This window comes from Pleurodeles waltl, chromosome 9 (genome assembly GCF_031143425.1).
Source record: "Pleurodeles waltl isolate 20211129_DDA chromosome 9, aPleWal1.hap1.20221129, whole genome shotgun sequence".
Lineage (NCBI taxonomy): Eukaryota > Metazoa > Chordata > Amphibia > Caudata > Salamandridae > Pleurodeles > Pleurodeles waltl.
Window position 1 is genome coordinate 872,658,598 of NC_090448.1, and position 19,642 is coordinate 872,678,239.

Here is a 19,642-nt window from a genome sequence, read left to right on the forward strand (position 1 = left end):
CACAGAGTCCAAGGGTTCCCCTTAGAGGTAAGATAGTGGCAAAAAGAGATAATACTAATGCTCTATTTTGTGGTAGTGTGGTCGAGCAGTAGGCTTATCCAAGGAGTAGTGTTAAGCATTTGTTGTACATACACATAGGCAATAAATGAGGTACACACACTCAGAGATAAATCCAGCCAATAGGTTTTTATATAGAAAAATATCTTTTCTTAGTTTATTTTAAGAACCACAGGTTCAAATTCTACATGTAATATCTCATTCGAAAGGTATTGCAGGTAAGTACTTTAGGAACTTCAAATCATCAAAATTGCATGTATACTTTTCAGGTTATTCACAAATAGCTGTCTCAAAAGTGGACACTTAGTGCAATTTTCACAGTTCCTAGGGGAGGTAAGTATTTGTTAGGTTAACCAGGTAAGTAAGACACTTACAGGGCTTAGTTCTTGGTCCAAGGTAGCCCACCGTTGGGGGTTCAGAGCAACCCCAAAGTCACCACACCAGCAGCTCAGGGCCGGTCAGGTGCAGAGTTCAAAGTGGTGCCCAAAACACATAGGCTAGAATGGAGAGAAGGGGGTGCCCCGGTTCCGGTCTGCTTGCAGGTAAGTACCCGCGTCTTCGGAGGGCAGACCAGGGGGGTTTTGTAGGGCACCGGGGGGGACACAAGTCCACACAGAAATTTCACCCTCAGCGGCGCGGGGGCGGCCGGGTGCAGTGTAGAAACCAGCGTCGGGTTCGCAATGTTAGTCTATGAGAGATCTCGGGATCTCTTCAGCGCTGCAGGCAGGCAAGGGGGGGATTCCTCGGGGAAACCTCCACTTGGGCAAGGGAGAGGGACTCCTGGGGGTCACTTCTCCAGTGAAAGTCCGGTCCTTCAGGTCCTGGGGGCTGCGGGTGCAGGGTCTCTCCCAGGCGTCGGGACTTTAGGTTCAAAGAGTCGCGGTCAGGGGAAGCCTCGGGATTCCCTCTGCAGGCGGCGCTGTGGGGGCTCAGGGGGGACAGGTTTTGGTACTCACAGTATCAGAGTAGTCCTGGGGTCCCTCCTGAGGTGTTGGATCTCCACCAGCCGAGTCGGGGTCGCCGGGTGCAGTGTTGCAAGTCTCACGCTTCTTGCGGGGAGCTTGCAGGGTTCTTTAAAGTTGCTGGAAACAAAGTTGCAGCTTTTCTTGGAGCAGGTCCGCTGTCCTCGGGAGTTTCTTGTCTTTTCGAAGCAGGGGCAGTCCTCAGAGGATGTCGAGGTCGCTGGTCCCTTTGGAAGGCGTCGCTGGAGCAGGATCTTTGGAAGGCAGGAGACAGGCCGGTGAGTTTCTGGAGCCAAGGCAGTTGTCGTCTTCTGGTCTTCCGCTGCAGGGGTTTTCAGCTGGGCAGTCCTTCTTCTTGTAGTTGCAGGAATCTAATTTTCTAGGGTTCAGGGTAGCCCTTAAATACTAAATTTAAGGGCGTGTTTTAGGTCTGGGGGGTTAGTAGCCAATGGCTACTAGCCCTGAGGGTGGGTACACCCTTTTTGTGCCTCCTCCCAAGGGGAGGGGGTCACAATCCTAACCCTATTGGGGGAATCCTCCATCTGCAAGATGGAGGATTTCTAAAAGTTAGAGTCACCTCAGCTCAGGACACCTTAGGGGCTGTCCTGACTGGCCAGTGACTCCTCCTTGTTTTTCTCATTATTTTCTCCGGCCTTGCCGCCAAAAGTGGGGCCTGGCCGGAGGGGGCGGGCAACTCCACTAGCTGGAGTGTCCTGCTGGGTTGGCACAAAGGAGGTGAGCCTTTGAGGCTCACCGCCAGGTGTGACAATTCCTGCCTGGGGGAGGTGTTAGCATCTCCACCCAGTGCAGGCTTTGTTACTGGCCTCAGAGTGACAAAGGCACTCTCCCCATGGGGCCAGCAACATGTCTTGGTTTGTGGCAGGCTGCTAAAACTAGTCAGCCTACACAGATAGTCGGTTAAGTTTCAGGGGGCACCTCTAAGGTGCCCTCTGGGGTGTATTTTACAATAAAATGTACACTGGCATCAGTGTGCATTTATTGTGCTGAGAAGTTTGATACCAAACTTCCCAGTTTTCAGTGTAGCCATTATGGTGCTGTGGAGTTCGTGTTTGACAAACTCCCAGACCATATACTCTTATGGCTACCCTGCACTTACAATGTCTAAGGTTTTGTTTAGACACTGTAGGGGCACAGTGCTCATGCACTGGTACCCTCACCTATGGTATAGTGCACCCTGCCTTAGGGCTGTAAGGCCTGCTAGAGGGGTGTCTTACCTATACTGCATAGGCAGTGAGAGGCTGGCATGGCACCCTGAGGGGAGTGCCATGTCGACTTACTCATTTTGTTCTCACTAGCACACACAGGCTTGTAAGCAGTGTGTCTGTGCTGAGTGAGGGGTCTCTAGGGTGGCATAAGACATGCTGCAGCCCTTAGAGACCTTCCTTGGCATCAGGGCCCTTGGTACTAGAAGTACCAGTTACAAGGGACTTATCTGAATGCCAGGGTGTGCCAATTGTGGATACAATGGTACATTTTAGGTGAAGGAACACTGGTGCTGGGGCCTGGTTAGCAGGGTCCCAGCACACTTCTCAGTCAAGTCAGCATCAGTATCAGGCAAAAAGTGGGGGGTAACTGCAACAGGGAGCCATTTCTTTACATACCATCAACGCAGTCTGATCCCACCTCCACCCCCATCTCATACAACTTTACCTGGGAGCCATTTGCGACACAGAGGGGGATGGCTTACCCCAGTGTCAAAGGATTCAATCATTCCAGGTGCTCAGTCATGCTTCTCCTCTGTATGATGGCTTCATGCATAGCCATAGTGCCTCATGGCAGATTACAAATGCGTCTGTTGCAAGAATGCTTAGGGCACCAATGGACTCAAGGGTATAGTAGAATGGAAGATCTAGGATTGGTCGGCCATTAAATTTGCCATTATCTTCAGTGGTGGAACACCTATAATCTCTTAAAAGGATGACCTTTGTTAGACCCAGACACAGAGAACCATAATAACGGACCCTCACAGGATGGGGAGCACATTTACAAGATTTAACTGTCTAGAGACACTTGACACCCAGCCAGAAAAAATCCCTAGCTCTCAAAGTCTTTCTTCAACAGCCAATTAGAAGGATAGTCCTGATCAAAACAGACAACATGACTACAGTGTATTATCTCCAAATGCAGGGTGGCCCAAGGCCTCTCAGCTTTCTCAAGTAGCCCAAACCATTTGGAGGTGGGCTTTTTAGTACGACATTCACCTGTTAGCGGAATACCTTCTAGGAGTGAACAACGACTTTGCAGATCTCCTCAGCAGGAGGTGTCAACAAGTCCACAAGTGGGAACTCCACCCGCAAGTGCTTCTTCCACACTTCCGGGATTGAGGTCGACCGGAAAAATAACTTTTTGCCACAGCAGAAAACGCAAAATGCCCAGACTTCACCTGCAGGTTCCCACGTCCCGAGTCCAGGGGCAGCGCACTATGGATGAGCTGGTCTGGTATATTTGCTTACGCTTACCCTGCTTCCATTTGTAGTTCGCAAACTTTGGCAGACATCTCTCACCCTCATCCTAGCTGCTCCCATGTGGATGCACCAACCATGGTGCACCACACTCCTAGAACTCTTTAGTTCCCCAGGAGATAATGCAGAACAGTCAGGACCTTCTCGCGCAGAGCCATGGAGAAATCAGACATCCAGACCCCGGGGTCTCTGAACCTTGTGATTTGGCGCCTGCAGTCTTAGATTTTGGTTACTTGAATCTACCAGAGTAATGTATGGATATTCTTAAATAAGCACGCAGGCTCACTACTCGGGTCTGTTATGCTGCTAAATGAAAAAGATTTGTTTGTTACTGTCATTCCAAAACGATTGATCCTTTACAAAGCAAAGTTCAAGATATTGTCTATTTATTTCATTTACAGGCCTCTGGTTTAGCTTTTACATCTATATGACTACACCTAGCAGCGAAAGCCACATATCTACAAAACAGACAACACACTTCAGTATCATAGATTCTAGTTATTGCAGCTTTCCTGGAAACTTAAAATAATCATTCCTCCTAGAATGCTGGTAGCTTCTATTTGGAATCTCGGTATTGCTTTAACAAGATTAGTGGACCCTTCATTTGAGACCATCTACTCCTGCTCCCTCCAGTTTTTATCCTGGAAGGTATCATTTCTAGTTGCCGTCTCTTTACTCAGACGTGTCAGTGAGCTTCCGGTATTAACTTCAGAAGAACCTTTCTGTCAGCTACATAGAGATTGGGTGGTACTGTGTACCAATCCTAAATTTCTTCCAAAGGTAGTGTCTCAGTTCCACCTTAATAAATCAATTGAATTGACAGCCATTTTTTCACAACCTAATTCATTTGCAGAAAGGGCTCCACCTATTAGACGTTGAGTAAGCCCTCATGTATTGTATTGATGGAACCAAAACATTTAGGACAACACAACAACTCTGTGGCGTTTTCAAAACCACACAAAGGAAGGGCTATTTCTAAGTCAGTTATTGCATGTTGAATTGTTAAATGCATACAAACGTGCTGTGCTAAAGCTAAAACAACTTTACCTGTCCTTTCAAGAGCTCACTCTACTCATTTAAAAAAAGGGGGGGCTTCAATGTCCTTTCTGGGTAATATACCTACAGCTGACATATGCAAAGCAGCTTCATGGTCTACACCAAATATATATACAAAACATTACTGTCTAGATGTGCTGGCCCGTCAACAAGCCAATGTGGGCCAAGCAGTTCCATGCACACTATTTCAAATGACTCCAATCCCCAAAGGTTAGCTACCTCTTATTGAGAAGGACTGCTTTACAGTCTGTGCTAAGCATGTGTATCTACAGCCACACATACCTTGAAGGGAAAATGTTACTTACCCAATAAGCATCCGTTTGTGGCATGTACTGCTGTAGATTGACATGCGCCCACCCTCCTCCCCGGACACCTGTGTTTGTTACAGTACTTTCATGGGATCCCGCAAACTTTTTTTAGCATGGACATCTCGCTATATTATGTTCCGCTTCACATTCTGTCCTCACCTGCCTTGCAGGAAAATAGTCTAACAATGGAGTCAATGACAATCTGCATTGCCAACAAGAGGAGTCACTGCCTTGTGACCCAAAAGACTTTCTACATAGAAAAACAGCTTGCACACATCTGAGCCCAATACTAGATGGCAAGATTATGCTAAGCATAGAATATGATGTTGTAAATCTCAGTCTTGATTTTCCATGCAAACGTGTCACTTTCTGCAGAAAAGCTAGAATTATGTAGACCAAGTTTGGTCAATCATGCTCTGTATGTTGAAATTATTGGACACCTTGTCACCAGGCTTGTGGATAAGTCAAGGACCAGTATTTTAACAACCTCATTGACAAAGCATTCGCATATGTACGTCACCCACAGCACAAACATGCCCTGCAGTGCACATTTTACAGTCCCATGCTTTCCTGCTATAACAACATCACTTTAAACTACCTAGAGAACTTACCTCAGGGAGCACTACCCCAGTGACACTAGAATTACCTCTTATTTGCTTCTTGTAAATGACTCTCTTTCCTTTGAAAACTCACCAATGTAAAGTAGTTTTCTAGTGAGGTTTGTGGTGTATCACTATATAATTACAAAATTTGTGTGTGTATGCATGGCAATAAAAAACAAATATAGACTAATAACACATGATATTCAGAGCAAATGTACCACTAGATAGGCAATCAATGATTCATAACTACAGTGTAGAGGTCAAACATGAGTTTGTTACCACAGTAATGCAAAAGTGACATATGAGAAACACTTTCTGTTCATCCTCACTGTTTGCATCTAACAGTTACTTTACTCGTGGAAACAGCTCTCCTAGCAATTGTGATCTCTTGAGTGTGGTTTTAACTTTTTCCACAAAAATAACCACTTGCTTCCTAGTTTGCGATAAATACACTTGTTAAAAAAAAATACACATGCTAAAATGCCATGGTGTAAATTGTATATGCAGATGTGCAGCGTATGATATGCCAAGTCATGGCCCATATATCTATATACATATATATATCACGTGTGTATGCGTGCGACACACACACACATATATATATATATATATATATATATATATATGTGTGTGTGTGTGTGTGTGTGTGTGTACGTACACAGATTCAAGCAAAGGTATTCTGGAGTACAGCACTGTAGTACCTTATATGCGAGGGTGAACCAAGGAGTTCTAAACTGTGTTCTTTTGTTCTCACATAGATGGGGAGCCGACAAGGGGTTTCAAAGCTGTTGTTATATGGTCTCGCTGTTGCAGGCCATATACTTCTTATCTCTTAGGAGTTTATAGAGCTCCTTTGTGGGAGGACAATGTAAATGATCAAAATGAAAGCCTACATGTCAACACAGAGTATCAAAGCAATCCTGTGGGGGTGTATCAGAGGTAGAACCCAACACAGCTGAATAAAGTGGAAGAATGCACTGTTTTGGGGTATTGGTGAATGAAAGAAAGGTTGCAATAAATTATTTGACACAAGTTGAGCAAATGTTTTACTGGCACAGTGGCGTGGCAGGTGCCAGAACAGAGCAAATTCTTACTCTGAACGTTTAGATTTGAAAATTTTAGAACATGCATTAGTGTATGTCTTATTATGTAAATAATCTGAAATCCGTTTTGCTCCTTCTCTCTCCATGAGAAAAATAATTTATACATGTGTTTTTTCTCCATCTGACCTTTGGACTATTTGTACTATATCAAAAATAAAAATTTGGGAATTGCCATATTTAATTGTACTTTCAAGTATTGAAAGAATCCATAAATATGCTTTTTTGGTTATTTTGCTTCTGTTAAATGAGTATTGTAAGTATACATTTCTTTGAACTTTCCCAGGTTCAGGAGATCGCCTTCATGGCAGGTTAGAGAGCCTCAGCACCGAAGACATGGCTCAGAGCCGGGAAGTGAGTACCTTGCCCAGAGACAGCTTCCTGTACCGTTCCAGTTCTGCCATGCTGGACTCCACTGCGAGGCATGCCTCCTCCCTGCCCAGAAATGGGCTAATGGCCTATGACACCCCACAAAAACCAAAGACCCGGCCACCAGTTGTCTCACCGGACAGTGAGATGGTGACTTTGGAGGAGTTCCTGGAAGAGAGTAACCGATTATCCCCTCCCAGCGTAAGTACTGAGGTCCAGATAGTACTCTTTGATTGGTTCTAAATTCCTAGATTATTTTGTTAGCAAATTATTTTATTGTTTTGAAATTGGAGAAGGAGCTTGGCTTGCTAATTACCTGATGCAGCTATACCATCTCGCCAGACACTGATCTGTTGTCAGATAGTGAAGTCTGAAGTGTTCTTGAGGAGAGGCAGTGTTGCAAAACGGTAGAGCATAGAGGAGCAACAAGTGTAGCTCTCCTGCTCTGCACTGCTGATGTAAAACACAGCCAGCCCACTCAGCACTCACGTGGCTTAAAAATAACATTTCATTTGGTAATGGATTGAAAATACATTGTAAGTCAACATTTTATAGATATTTCTGGTTATATTTTTTTTGTTCATTATGTGCTTACTTTTTTTTAATGTATCCTAAGAAGCCATTAGAAAACCTAGGGCTAGACTTTGCCCAAATTATATATATATATGTGTTCGGTGGCATGTGTAGACGCAGATACACTTGCTGTGCACTGTTCCTGCCATCTAGTGTTGGGCTCGGAGTGTTACAAGTTGTTTTTCTTCGAAGAAGTCTTTTCGTGTCACGGGACCGAGTGACTCCTCCCTTTCGGCTCCATTGCGCATGGGCATCGACTCCATCTTAGATTGTTTTCTTTCCGCCATCGGGTTCGGGCGTGTTCCTCTTCGCTCCGGTTATTCGATTTGGAAAACTTAAAAAAACACTGAAATTCATTGGTATTGTTCTTGATCGCGCCCCATCTTGCATCGACACCTCAGCACTGGCGAAACACACCTTCGGGGCTCCCGCGCCCATCCTGGGCCTGGTCGGCACAACCGCAAGAAGCGTCAAAGCCTCATGGACCGGACCCCGTTCCGATTCTGCCCTCAATGCCACGCAGAGTATCCATACACGGATCAACATCGGGTCTGTAATCTGTGTTTGTCACCAGATCACCGAGAGGATACTTGTGAGACCTGCAGGTCCTTCCGTTCCAAGAAGACCTTGAGGGATCGAAGGGTGAGAAGGCTACAAATGGTATCGAAGAGCACCGAAAACCTCGACGCCGAAGAAGAGGAGATGGCCATCTCCATTCAAGGATCCGATTCGGATGAATCCGATGCGGACCGACCACCGACAGCAGGCCAGCATGTGAGTACACCTGCCCCAACCCAGACCAAGCCCAAACAAAAGGCCCCGGGGACGCCACTGCTGGAAGGCCATGGCTCTACCCCGAAAAAATCAAGCGGTGACCAAGTAACACCTTCGGCACTGAAAAAGGCCACACCGCATCGAAGTCTTCGGACTCGAGTCGAGACACAGTCTCAGAAAAAGTTTGACACCGAGTCGTCGAGTCGAAACCCCGAAAGACTCTTTCAGAACCAAGACCTACTATCACCATGGGCATATCGGTACCGAAAAAAACGGCTTTGGAGCTGAAAAGAGCATCATATACTTAGGAAAATGGACTTTTTAAACAGCTTAAAGAAAGTCACAGATTTGAGGAAGAACTTCAGCAAATGGAGGAATTTGATGACAAACAAGCCAGGATGCAGATCCACAAGGATACTGGCAAGATCTTCACAGCACCTCCCCTCAAATTTAAAAGAAAGTTGGCTTTCCAAGGACGTTTGGAGACTGATCAGCCAAAGGCTAAAGTGCCAAGAGAGCAATCTCCGCCACACCAGTTTTCCCCAGCACATTCTCCTCCTCATTCTCCTCAAAGAACTGTTTCGCCACTTGCTACACCCACTGCACAGTCACCCACACACACTGTGCAGTCGCATCAAGACACAGACCCGTGGGATCTTTATGATGACCATGTGTCAGACAACAGCCCAGAGTCCTATCCGTCCAAACCCTCTCCACCTGAAGATAGCACCTCCTACACACAGGTTTTGGCTAGGGCTGCAGCTTTCCACAATGTAAGCATGCACACCGAACCACTAGAGGACGACTTTCTTTTTAATACGTTGTCCTCAACACATACATCATACCAAAGTCTACCCATGCTCCCAGGTATGCTCAAACATGCCCAACAGATTTTTCAGGAGCCGGTTAAGGGAAGGGCCATAACGCCAAGGGTAGAAAAGAAGTATAAACCACCACCTTCTGACCCGGTATTTATCACGCAACAGCTGCCCCCAGATTCGGTAGTGGTCAGCGGGGCGAGGAAAAGGGCCAGCTCGCAGTCATCTGGAGATGCACCCACTCCAGATAAGGAGCGTAAAAAGTTTGATGTGGCAGGAAAGAGGGTAGCGTCACAAGCAGCCAATCAGTGGCGCATAGCGAACTCACAGGCCCTCCTCGCAAGATACGACAGAGCTCATTGGGATGAGATGAACGACATCATTCAAAATCTCCCCAAAGAATACCAAAAAAGAGCTCAGCAGGTAGTGGAGGAGGGACAGACAAAAACGAATAACCAGATAAGGTCTGCGTTCGATTCAGCTGATACAGCCGCAAGGACAATAAATACTGCAGTAACAATCAGACGCCATGCATGGCTTAGATCATCAGGTTTTAAACCTGAGATTCAACAGGCGGTCCTCAACATGCCATTCAACCAACAACAGTTATTCAGCACACAAGTGGACACAGCCATACAGAAAATGAAAAAAGATACTGACACAGCCAAAGCGATGGGGGCGCTTTACTCATCCCAATACAGAGGGACATTTAGGAAACCGCAGTATAGGGCGGGTTTCAGGCCTCAGCCATCAGAACCATCCACCTCACAGACAAAGCCCTCATACCAATCACAGTATCAAAGAGGGGGGTTTCGAGGGTCCTTCAGAGGGCAATTTCCCAAATCCAGGGGAAAATTGCAATCTACAAAGCAAGCCACTAACAAAAAGCAGTGACTTTGACATCACCTTCCCCCAACACACATCCCTTGTGGGGGGAAGACTGGAAATGTTCCACAATCAATGATCAAACATAACAACAGACACATGGGTACTATCAATTATCCAACATGGCTACTGCATAGAATTCACACATTTTCCTCCAGATATTCCCCCAAAAGCGCACAAACTATCGTCGCAACATCTAGCAATGTTACAAACAGAAGTGCAGGCACTATTAACAAAACAAGCCATAGAACTAGTACCTCATCACCAAAAAGGAATAGGGGTCTATTCCCTGTACTTCCTCATTCCCAAAAAGGACAAAACACGACGGCCAATATTAGATCTCAGGACTCTCAACCTATAGATTCAATCAGAACGCCTTCACATGGTGACACTACAGGATGTAGTCCCATTACTGAACCAGGGAGAATACATGTCAACACTGGCTTTAAAAGATATGTATTTTCACATAACCATCCATCCAGCTGACAGAAAACACCTCAGGTTTGTTATACAAGGAAAACATTACCAATTCAAGGTATAACCCTTCGGGATAACAACAGCCCCCAGAGTATTTACAAAATGCCTTGCCGTAGAAGCAGCATACATAAGGAGACAAAACATGCATGTATTCCCATATCTCGACGATTGACTAATAAAGGCCAACACTCAACCGTGTCAACATCACACACGTTATGTAATAGATACCCTACACACGCTAGGGTTTTCGATAAATTATCAAAAATCACACTTGCAACCATCCCAAATTCAGCAATACTTGGGAGCTACACTCAACCCTCAAAAAGCGATTGCAAGTCCAAGCCCACAAAGGGTGCAATCACTCCACAACACGGTGCCAAAAATACAACCAAACCAGCACTACACAGTCTGATTTGTGATGAAACTCCTAGGCATGATGGCATCATGCATCGCAATTGTCCCAAACGCACGGTTACACATGCGGCCCTTACAACAGTGCCTTGCAAAACAATGGTCGCAGGCACAGGGTTATCTCCAAGATCTAATGTTGTTAGACCGCCAAACACACTCTTCGCTTCAGTGGTGGAACCCTGTAAATTTAAACAAAGGGCGTCCTTTTCAAGACCCAGTGCCTCACGCCATTATCACAACAGACGCCTCCATGATTGGGTGGGGAGCACATCTCAACAATCACAGTATACAGGGACAGTGGGACAGCAAGCAAAAACAGCTACACATAAATCACTTAGAGCTACTAGCAGTCTTTCTAGCACTAAGAGCTTTTCAACCTCTTCTCACTCACAAACACATTCTTGTCAAAACAGACAATATGACAGCGATGTACTACTTGAACAAACGGGGGGAACACACTCATCGCACAAAACATTTGGCATTGGGCAATTCACAACAACATTCGCCTAATAGCTCAATACATTCCAGGAATCCACAATCAATTAGCAGACAACCTCAGTCCGGATCACCAGCAAACTCACGAGTGGGAAATACATCCCCAGGTACTACACAAACACTTTCGTCAGTGGGGGACGCCAGACATAGATCTGTTTGCCACAAACCAAAACGCAAAATGCCAAAACTGCGCGTCCAGGTACTCACACCCTCAGTCCAAGGGCAATGCTCTATGAATCAACTGGTCAGAGATATTTGCTTACGCTTTTCCCCCTCTCCCACTCATTCCATTCCTAGTCAACAAACTGCGTCAAAACAAACTCAAACTAATACTTATAGCACCAACGTGGGCACGCCAACCATGGTATACCACACTATTGGACCTCTCTGTAGTACCTCACATCAAGCTTCCAAACAGACCAGATCTGTTAACGCAACACGAACAGCAGATCAAACACCCCAATCCAGCAATGTTCAATCTAGGAATCTGGCTCCTGAAATCTTAGAGTTTGTGTAAGGAAATGGCTCCCTGTTGCAATTACCCCCCACATTTTGCCTGACACTGATGCTGACTTGACTGAGAAGTGTGCTGGGACCCTGCTAACCAAGCCCCGGCACCAGTGTTCTTTCACCTAAAATGTACCATAGTCTCCACAATTGGCACAACCATGGCACCCAGGTAAGTCCCTTGTAACTGGTACCCCTGGTACCAAGGGCCCTGATGGCAGGGAAGGTCTCTAAGGGCTGCAGCATGTCTTATGCCACCCTGGGGACCCCTCACTCAGCACAGACACACTGCTTGCCAGCTTGTGTGTGCTGGTGGGGAGAAAATGTCTAAGTCGACATGGCACTCTCCTCAGGGTGCCATGCCAACCTCACACTGCCAGTGGCATAGGTAAGTCACCCCTCTAGCAGGCCTTACAGCCCTAAGGCAGGGTGCACTATACCACAGGTGAGGGCATAGGTGCATGAGCACTATGCCCCTACAGTGTCTAAGCAAAACCTTAGACATTGTAAGTGCCGGGTAGCCATAAGAGTATATGGTCTGGGAGTCTGTCAAAAATGAACTCCACATCTCCATAATGGCTACACTGAATACGGGGAAGTTTGGTATCAAACTTTTCAGAATAATAAACCCACAGTGATGCCAGTGTTGGATTTATTTTAAAAAAATGCACACAGAGGGCATCTTAGAGATGCCCCCTGTATTGTACCCAATTGTTCAGTGCAGGACTGACTGGTCTGTACCAGCTGCTGCTGAGAGACGAGATTCTGACCCCATGTGGTGAGGGCCTTTGTGCTCTTTGAGGACAGAAGCAAAAGCCTGCTCTGGATGGAGGTGCTTCACACCTCCCCCCTGCAGGAACTGTAACACCTAGCAGTGAGCCTCAAAGGCTCAGGCTTTGTGTTACAATGCCCCAGGGCACTCCAGCTAGTGGAGATGCCTGCCCCCTGGACACAGCCCCCACTTTTGGCGGCAAGTCCAAAGGAGATAATGAGAAAAACAAGGAGGAGTCACTGGCTAGTCAGGACAACCCCTAAGGTGTCCTGAGCTGAGGTGACTCTGACTTTTAGAAATCCTCCATCTTGATTTTGGAGGATTCCCCCAATAGGAATAGGGATGTGCCCCCCTCCCCTCAGGGAGGAGGCACAAAGAGGGTGTAGCCACCCTCAAGGACAGTAGCCATTGGCTACTGCCCTCCCAGACCTAAACACACCATTAAATTCAGTATTTAGGGGCTCCCCAGAACCTAGGAAACTAGATTCCTGCAACCTGAAGACGAAGAAGGACTGCTGACCTGAAAGCCCTGCAGAGAAGACGGAGACACCAACTGCTTTGGCCCCAGCCCTACCAGCCTGTCTCCCCACTTCAAGAAAAACTGCAACAGCGATGCGTCCCCCAGGGTCCAGTGACCTCTGAAGCCTCAGAGGACTACCCTGCATCTAAAAGGACCAAGAACTCCCAAGGACAGCAGCCCTGTTCCACAAAGACTGCAAAATTTAAAGACCACACGTTTCCCGCCGGAAGCGTGAGACTTTCCACTCTGCACCCGACGCCGATGGCTTGACCTGCGAAGAACCAACACTACAGGGAGGACTCCCCGACGACTGCGACCCTGTGACTAGCCAGAGTTGACCATCCTGAGCCCCCCCCCCAGCGACGCCTGCAGAGGGAATCCAGAGGCTCCCCCTGACTGCGAATGCCTGCTTCAAAGAACCCGACGCCTGGGAAACACACTGCACCCGCAGCCCCCAGGACTTGAAGGATCCGATCTCCAGTGCAGGAGCGACCCCCAGGTGTTGGCTACCCTGAGGAGACCCCCCCCCCCCCCCCTTGCCTGCCTGCATAGCTGAAGAGATCCCTGGGTCTCCCATTGAAACCTATTGCAAACCCGATGCCTGTTTGCACTCTGCACCCGGCCGCCCCTGTGCCGCTGAGGGTGTACTTTTTGTGCTGACTTGTGTCCCCCCCGGTGCCCTACAAAAAACCCCTGGTATGCCCTCCAAAGTCGCGGGTACTTACCTGCTGGCAGACGGGAACCCGGGGCACCCCCTTCTCCATTGAAGCCTATGCGTTTTGGGCACCACTTTGACCTCTGCACCTGACCGGCCCTGAGCTGCTGCTGTGGTAACTTTGGGGTTGCCCTGAACCCCCAATGGTGGGCTACCTGGGACCCAACTTTGAACCCTGTAAGTGCTTTTCTACCTGAAAAACTAACAAATACTTACCTCCCCCAAGAACTGTCGAATTTTGCAGTGTCCAATTTTAAAATAGCATATTGCCATTTTTGCCAGAACTTTACATGATATTGTGTTGATTCAAAGTTCCTAAGATACGTGAGTGAAATACCTTTCATTTGAAGTATTACTTGTAAATCTTGAACCTGTGGTTCTTAAAATAAACTAAGAAAATATATTTTTCTATATAAAAACCTATTGGCCTGGAATTGTCTTTGAGTGTGTGTTCTTCATTTATTGCCTGTGTGTGTACAACAAATGCTTAACACTACCCTCTGATAAGCCTACTGCTCGACCATACTACCACAAAATAGAACATTAGAATTATCTCTTTTTGCCACTATCTTACCTCTAAGGGTAACCCTTGGACTCTGTGCATGCTATTTCTCACTTTGAAATAGTACATACAGAGCCAACTTCCTACAGTTTGGCTATCTAAATCTTCCAAACAAGTTTATGGAAGTCATTAAACAGGCAAGGAAACCTACCACCAGGCAACGTTATGCTAACAAATGGAAAAGATTTATCTTCTACTGCCAAGCAAAACACATCACACCATTAGATGCGTCCATACAAGACATCGTAGGTTATTTACTACACCTACAAAAAGCAAATCTAGCATTTTCATCCATCAAAATGCACCTCACTTAAATTTTGGCATATTTGCAAAATAAACAGACAAAAACCCTATTTAGGATACCAGTCATTAAAGCCTTCATGGAAGGACTAAAACGAATCATACCTCCAAGAACTCCACCAGTACCCTCGTGGAATCTTAATATTGTACTCACACGACTCATGGGTCCACCTTTTGAACCTATGCACTCCTGTCAGATCCAATTCTTAACTTGGAAAGTGGCATTTCTAGTAGCAATCACTTCATTACGAAGAGTTAGTGAAATACAGGCTTTCACTATTGAAGAACCCTTTATACAAGTACACAAACATAAAGTTGTTCTCTGCACAAATCCAACATTTCTACCAAAAGTCATTTCGCCGTTTCATTCAAACCAAACAGTGGAACTCCCAGTCTTCTTCCCACAGACAGACTCAGTGGCAGAAAGAGCACTGCATACATTAGATATAAAAAGAGCTCTAATGTATTATATCGACAGAACTAAAGCATTTCGTAAAACTAAACAGTTGTTCATCGCATTCCAGAAACCCCATACTGGTAACCCTATATCCAAACAAGGCATAGCCATATGGATATTGAAATGTATACAAACGTGTTACCTGAAAGCTAAAAGACAACTACTCAGTACACCAAAGGCACACTCCACTAGAAAGAAAGGAGCAACAGTGGCCTTTCTAGGAAACATACCAATGACAGAGATTTGTAAGGCAGCCACTTGGTCCACACCTCATACTTTTACCAAGCATTACTGTGTAGATGTGTTAGCAACACAACAAGCCTCAGTAGGACAGGATTTCAACTCCTACAGGCTGACCACCGCTTTCAGGAGGATTACTGCTTTGTAGTCTATGCACAACATGTGTATCTGCAGCTACACATGCCACCGAATGGAAAATGTCACTTACCCAATGTACACTTGTTCTTGGCATGTTCCGCTGCAGATTCAAATGCGCCCTCCCACCTTCCCGGGAGCCTGTAGCCATTTAAGTTACAATTAGAAATTGTACATATGTAAATAAACAATCCTTTACCTCAACTTTGTACATACATTTCTATCCCATTGCATGGACATCTTTCTATTCTCACTCTATCACTCCTACCTTACCCTCTGCGGGAAAACAATCTAAGATGGAGTTGATGCCCATGCGCAATGGAGCGAAAGGAGGAGTCACTCGGTCCCGTGACTCGAAAAGACTTCTTCGAAGAAAAACAACTTGTAACACTCCGAGCCCAACACTAGAATGGCAGAAACCGTGCACAGCATGTGAATCTGCAGCGGAACATGCCACGAACAGATGTACACTGGGTAAGTGACATTTTCCATATATAATAACTATCATACATATACCTCCTGTATAAAGGTTTTCAGCTCAAAGTTAGCTGATGGTAGTTAACCCTTACTCCCTTCAACCACTCCTGCCTTAAGATCTCAGATGATTATTTCTGAGAGACTTTGTCCAGGAATTTGCTAGTTGGCCTTTCTTAGATTTTCATTACCTGACACTGACAGACTTTCAAGAGTATTCTTGTATACAAAAAGTGAGTGTTATTGTTCCCTTTGTTAATGGTGAGTCACACACCTGCAGTGAAGTGTTTCTGTGTGATCTACTGCTGCATTTCCAGACGGAGGAAGAAGCACCATTTTGCTCATATTTGAATCTCCTTTTCTAGCGACCCCAATCACTATCTCCTTCTTTTTCAGCCTAAATAACCAGTTGATGCGAGTGAACAGAACAATTTTCCTCTCCGATCTTTTCCTTTACGTTGACACCTGTGCGTCTGACTTGGGTGTAGTTACATAGGAGGTGGGAAGGCTACTTTTTAATTAATGAAAAACAAAGAATCAAGAAAAAATAGGTTTCCATGACCCAAACCTTTATTTTGTTTAATTTTCACAACTAAATATCCAGGTTTCATTTTGAAATTACTGTTTTGAATTAGTCTAGAATCATGCATTGGATTTTGTCTTTATAGCCCAACAGCAGGACTTCTACTTCATTATTGCTTAATTGTGGCGCAAAATTTCAGTGTTACTAGCATACGTTTGCAAAATGATAATTTAGTGTTTGTGTTTCTGATGGGAATAGTCATGTATTGGCGGGGGGTGTGTGTCTGCGCGCGCCAGCCATGTGGCACAATTGCTAGTGGGGGTATTACAGAAAACTGTGCCTTCACCTTGAATTTCAAAAATTGTTGCATTGCCCTGAGCTGGTGAAGATTGAGATAGAAGTAAGAAATGAAAGGACATTAGTAAGAGAGGAAGGTGAGTGATAAGAGAGGTGAGATTAGGGATAATGAGAAGTGTGTGACCTACAGTAAGCATAACAGTACAATGGGAGATAGGCAGGTATGAATGAAAAGGTGCAGGATGTTAGACTAAGAGAAGAGGATGTAAAGAGAATATGAGTGAAATGAGCAGGAGGAAAATGAGATGTGTATATATATATAATATATATATATATATATATATATATATATATATATATATATATATATATATATATATATATATATGTTTGATGGCATGTGTAGCTGCAGATACACATGCTATGCATTATTCCACCATCTATTGTTGGGCAGGGAGTGTTACAAGTTGTTTTTCTTTGAAGAAGTCTTTTCGGAGTCACAGGATCGAGTGACTCCTCCTCTTGGTCATACTGCGCATGGGCATCGACTCTGTTGTTAGATTGTTTTCTTTCCGCTGTCAGTTTCGGACGTGTTTCCTCACACTCCGAGATTTCGAATCAGAATTTTGGGAAAACTTATTTCACTGTCGGTATTGTTTCGATCGCGTTTCCACCTAGACTCGAACCGATAGTACAGTCAAACTAAATTTCTCCCTTCAGGGCGCGTGCGCCCGACTCGGGCCTGTTCGGGCCTACCACGTCGAACCCTGATGGATTGGACTCCATTTCGATTTTGTCCCCGATGCCACGCAAAATTTCCATACACAGATCAACACCTTGTATGTAATCTGTGTCTTTTCCCTGTTCACAAAGAAGAGGATTGCGAGGCCTGTCGATCGTTTTGATCCAAAAAGACCCTGCGTGATCGGAGAGCCAGGAGACTGGAAATGGCGTAGAAGAGTACCGAACATATCGCCGCCATAGAGGAAGAGCAGGCGCAGATGGCACTTTCCATAAGGCTCAGAGGAAGATAGACTCATCACTGCTGGTCAGCACATGAGTACGACTGCCCCTACGCCCACTCATAAAAAGTCTTCGAAGGCCTTGGGTGCACCACTGCCAGAGAGCCATGGTTCGATCCGAAAGAAGATTCTCGTCAACCGACCTTCGGGTTCGGCTTTGAAAAAGGCCACACCTCCGTCGATACCAGAGTCAGGCAAGTGCATCAAAAGCTCAACTTCCGAACCGAGTTGGTGTCTCCACTCTTTGGAGTCGAAGCTTCGTCCTGCTGCGGAGCCAAAACAAACTGCTGTATTTTTGGGCTCGAAAACCCCCCCATAATTTTCGGAGTCGAAAAAGTCTTATTCAGAAGAACAAGGACTTTCGAGCCATCTTAAGCAGAGCTCAAAATCACTTGATGGACAGTCATATAGACCATCTGATCATGTTTGAGGGCACAGAGGTTCAACCCATCCTTGAAATCATGGATGAGAGACAATCAAGGATTCATATCCATAAAGAGACGGGCAGAATAATTACTGCACCTCCTCTACAAACCAAGAGAAAGTTAGCTTTCCAAGAACATTTAGATACTGCTCCACCACCAGCAAAGATTTTCAAATGGAAGGAGAAACCATTACCTATCCGTACGTCTCCCCCCTCATTCACCACAATTTTCTTTTTCGCCACCACCCACTAGCCCACCACCTTTGCCTTCAACAACTCATTCACAGTATTCTCATGGTGATACAGTTGATCCTTGGGATCTCTATGATCCAGATCCTATTCCTGCCAATGATCCGGACTCATAGCCTTCAAAATCTTCCCCACCAGAAGACACTACTGCATACATGCAGGTTATTTCTAGAGCAGCAGCATACCATGCGGTGCTTATGCACACTGAACCTTTAGAGGAGGATTTTCTTTTTAACACCTTATCCTTCACGCACTCACGATATCAGTGCCTCCGAATGTTACCTGGCATGATTAAGCATGCAGATTAAATATTCAGTGAGACAGTCAAAGCTAGGGTTTTAACACCACGCAGTGACAAAAAATATAAGCCTGCACCTACATACCCTGCTTACATTACTCACCAAGTACTTCCAGTGGTTGTTAGTGCAGCCAGGAAGAGGGCTAATAGCCAGTCGTCGGGGGATACTCCTCCCCCTAACTAAGAAATTAGAAAATTTGATGCTGCTGGCAAGAGGGTAGCAACACAAGCTGCGAACCAGTGGCTAATTGCCAATTCGCAAGCCTTGCTGGCAAGGTATGGTAGAGCCCACTGGGATGAGATGCAGGACCTGCCAAAAGAACGCCAAAAAAGAGCACAACAGATTGTTGAGGGGGGGTTAGCCCATAAGTAACAATCAAATACGTTCTGCCCTTGATGCTGCAGATTCAGCAGATAGAAACGTGAATACCACTGTCACCAAACGCAGACACGCATGGCTACGTTTATCTGGTTCCAAGCCAGAAATCAGCAGGCAGTGCTGAATATGCCTTTCAATAAAAAAAACACCTGTTTGGTCCTGAGGTAGACACTGCCATAGAAAACTCAGGAAGGACTCAGACACTACCAAAGCGATGGGTGCCTTTTATACAACACCTTACAGAGGCTCCTTTCGTAGGCAACAATTTAGAGGAGGATTCAAGCCACAATCCACAGAGGCTTCTACCTCCCAGGCAAAACCAGGGCAACAACAGCAATACCAAAGAGGGGGATTTGGAGGTTCTTATAGAGGCCAACACTTTAGAACCAGAGGCAAAT

General features: G+C 45.7%; 1 protein-coding gene across 3 annotated transcripts in view; it reads left to right on the forward strand.

Moving 5' to 3' along the window:
* CCDC88C (coiled-coil domain containing 88C) overlaps positions 1-19,642 on the forward strand; it is a 476,272-nt gene that overhangs the window by 394,832 nt on the left and 61,798 nt on the right. For all 3 annotated transcript variants that reach the window (XM_069208171.1, XM_069208172.1, XM_069208170.1), the window contains exon 29: positions 6,855-7,138. In XM_069208171.1, coding sequence (XP_069064272.1) covers positions 6,855-7,138 — 284 coding nt within the window. The remainder of the gene's footprint in view (positions 1-6,854; positions 7,139-19,642) is intronic.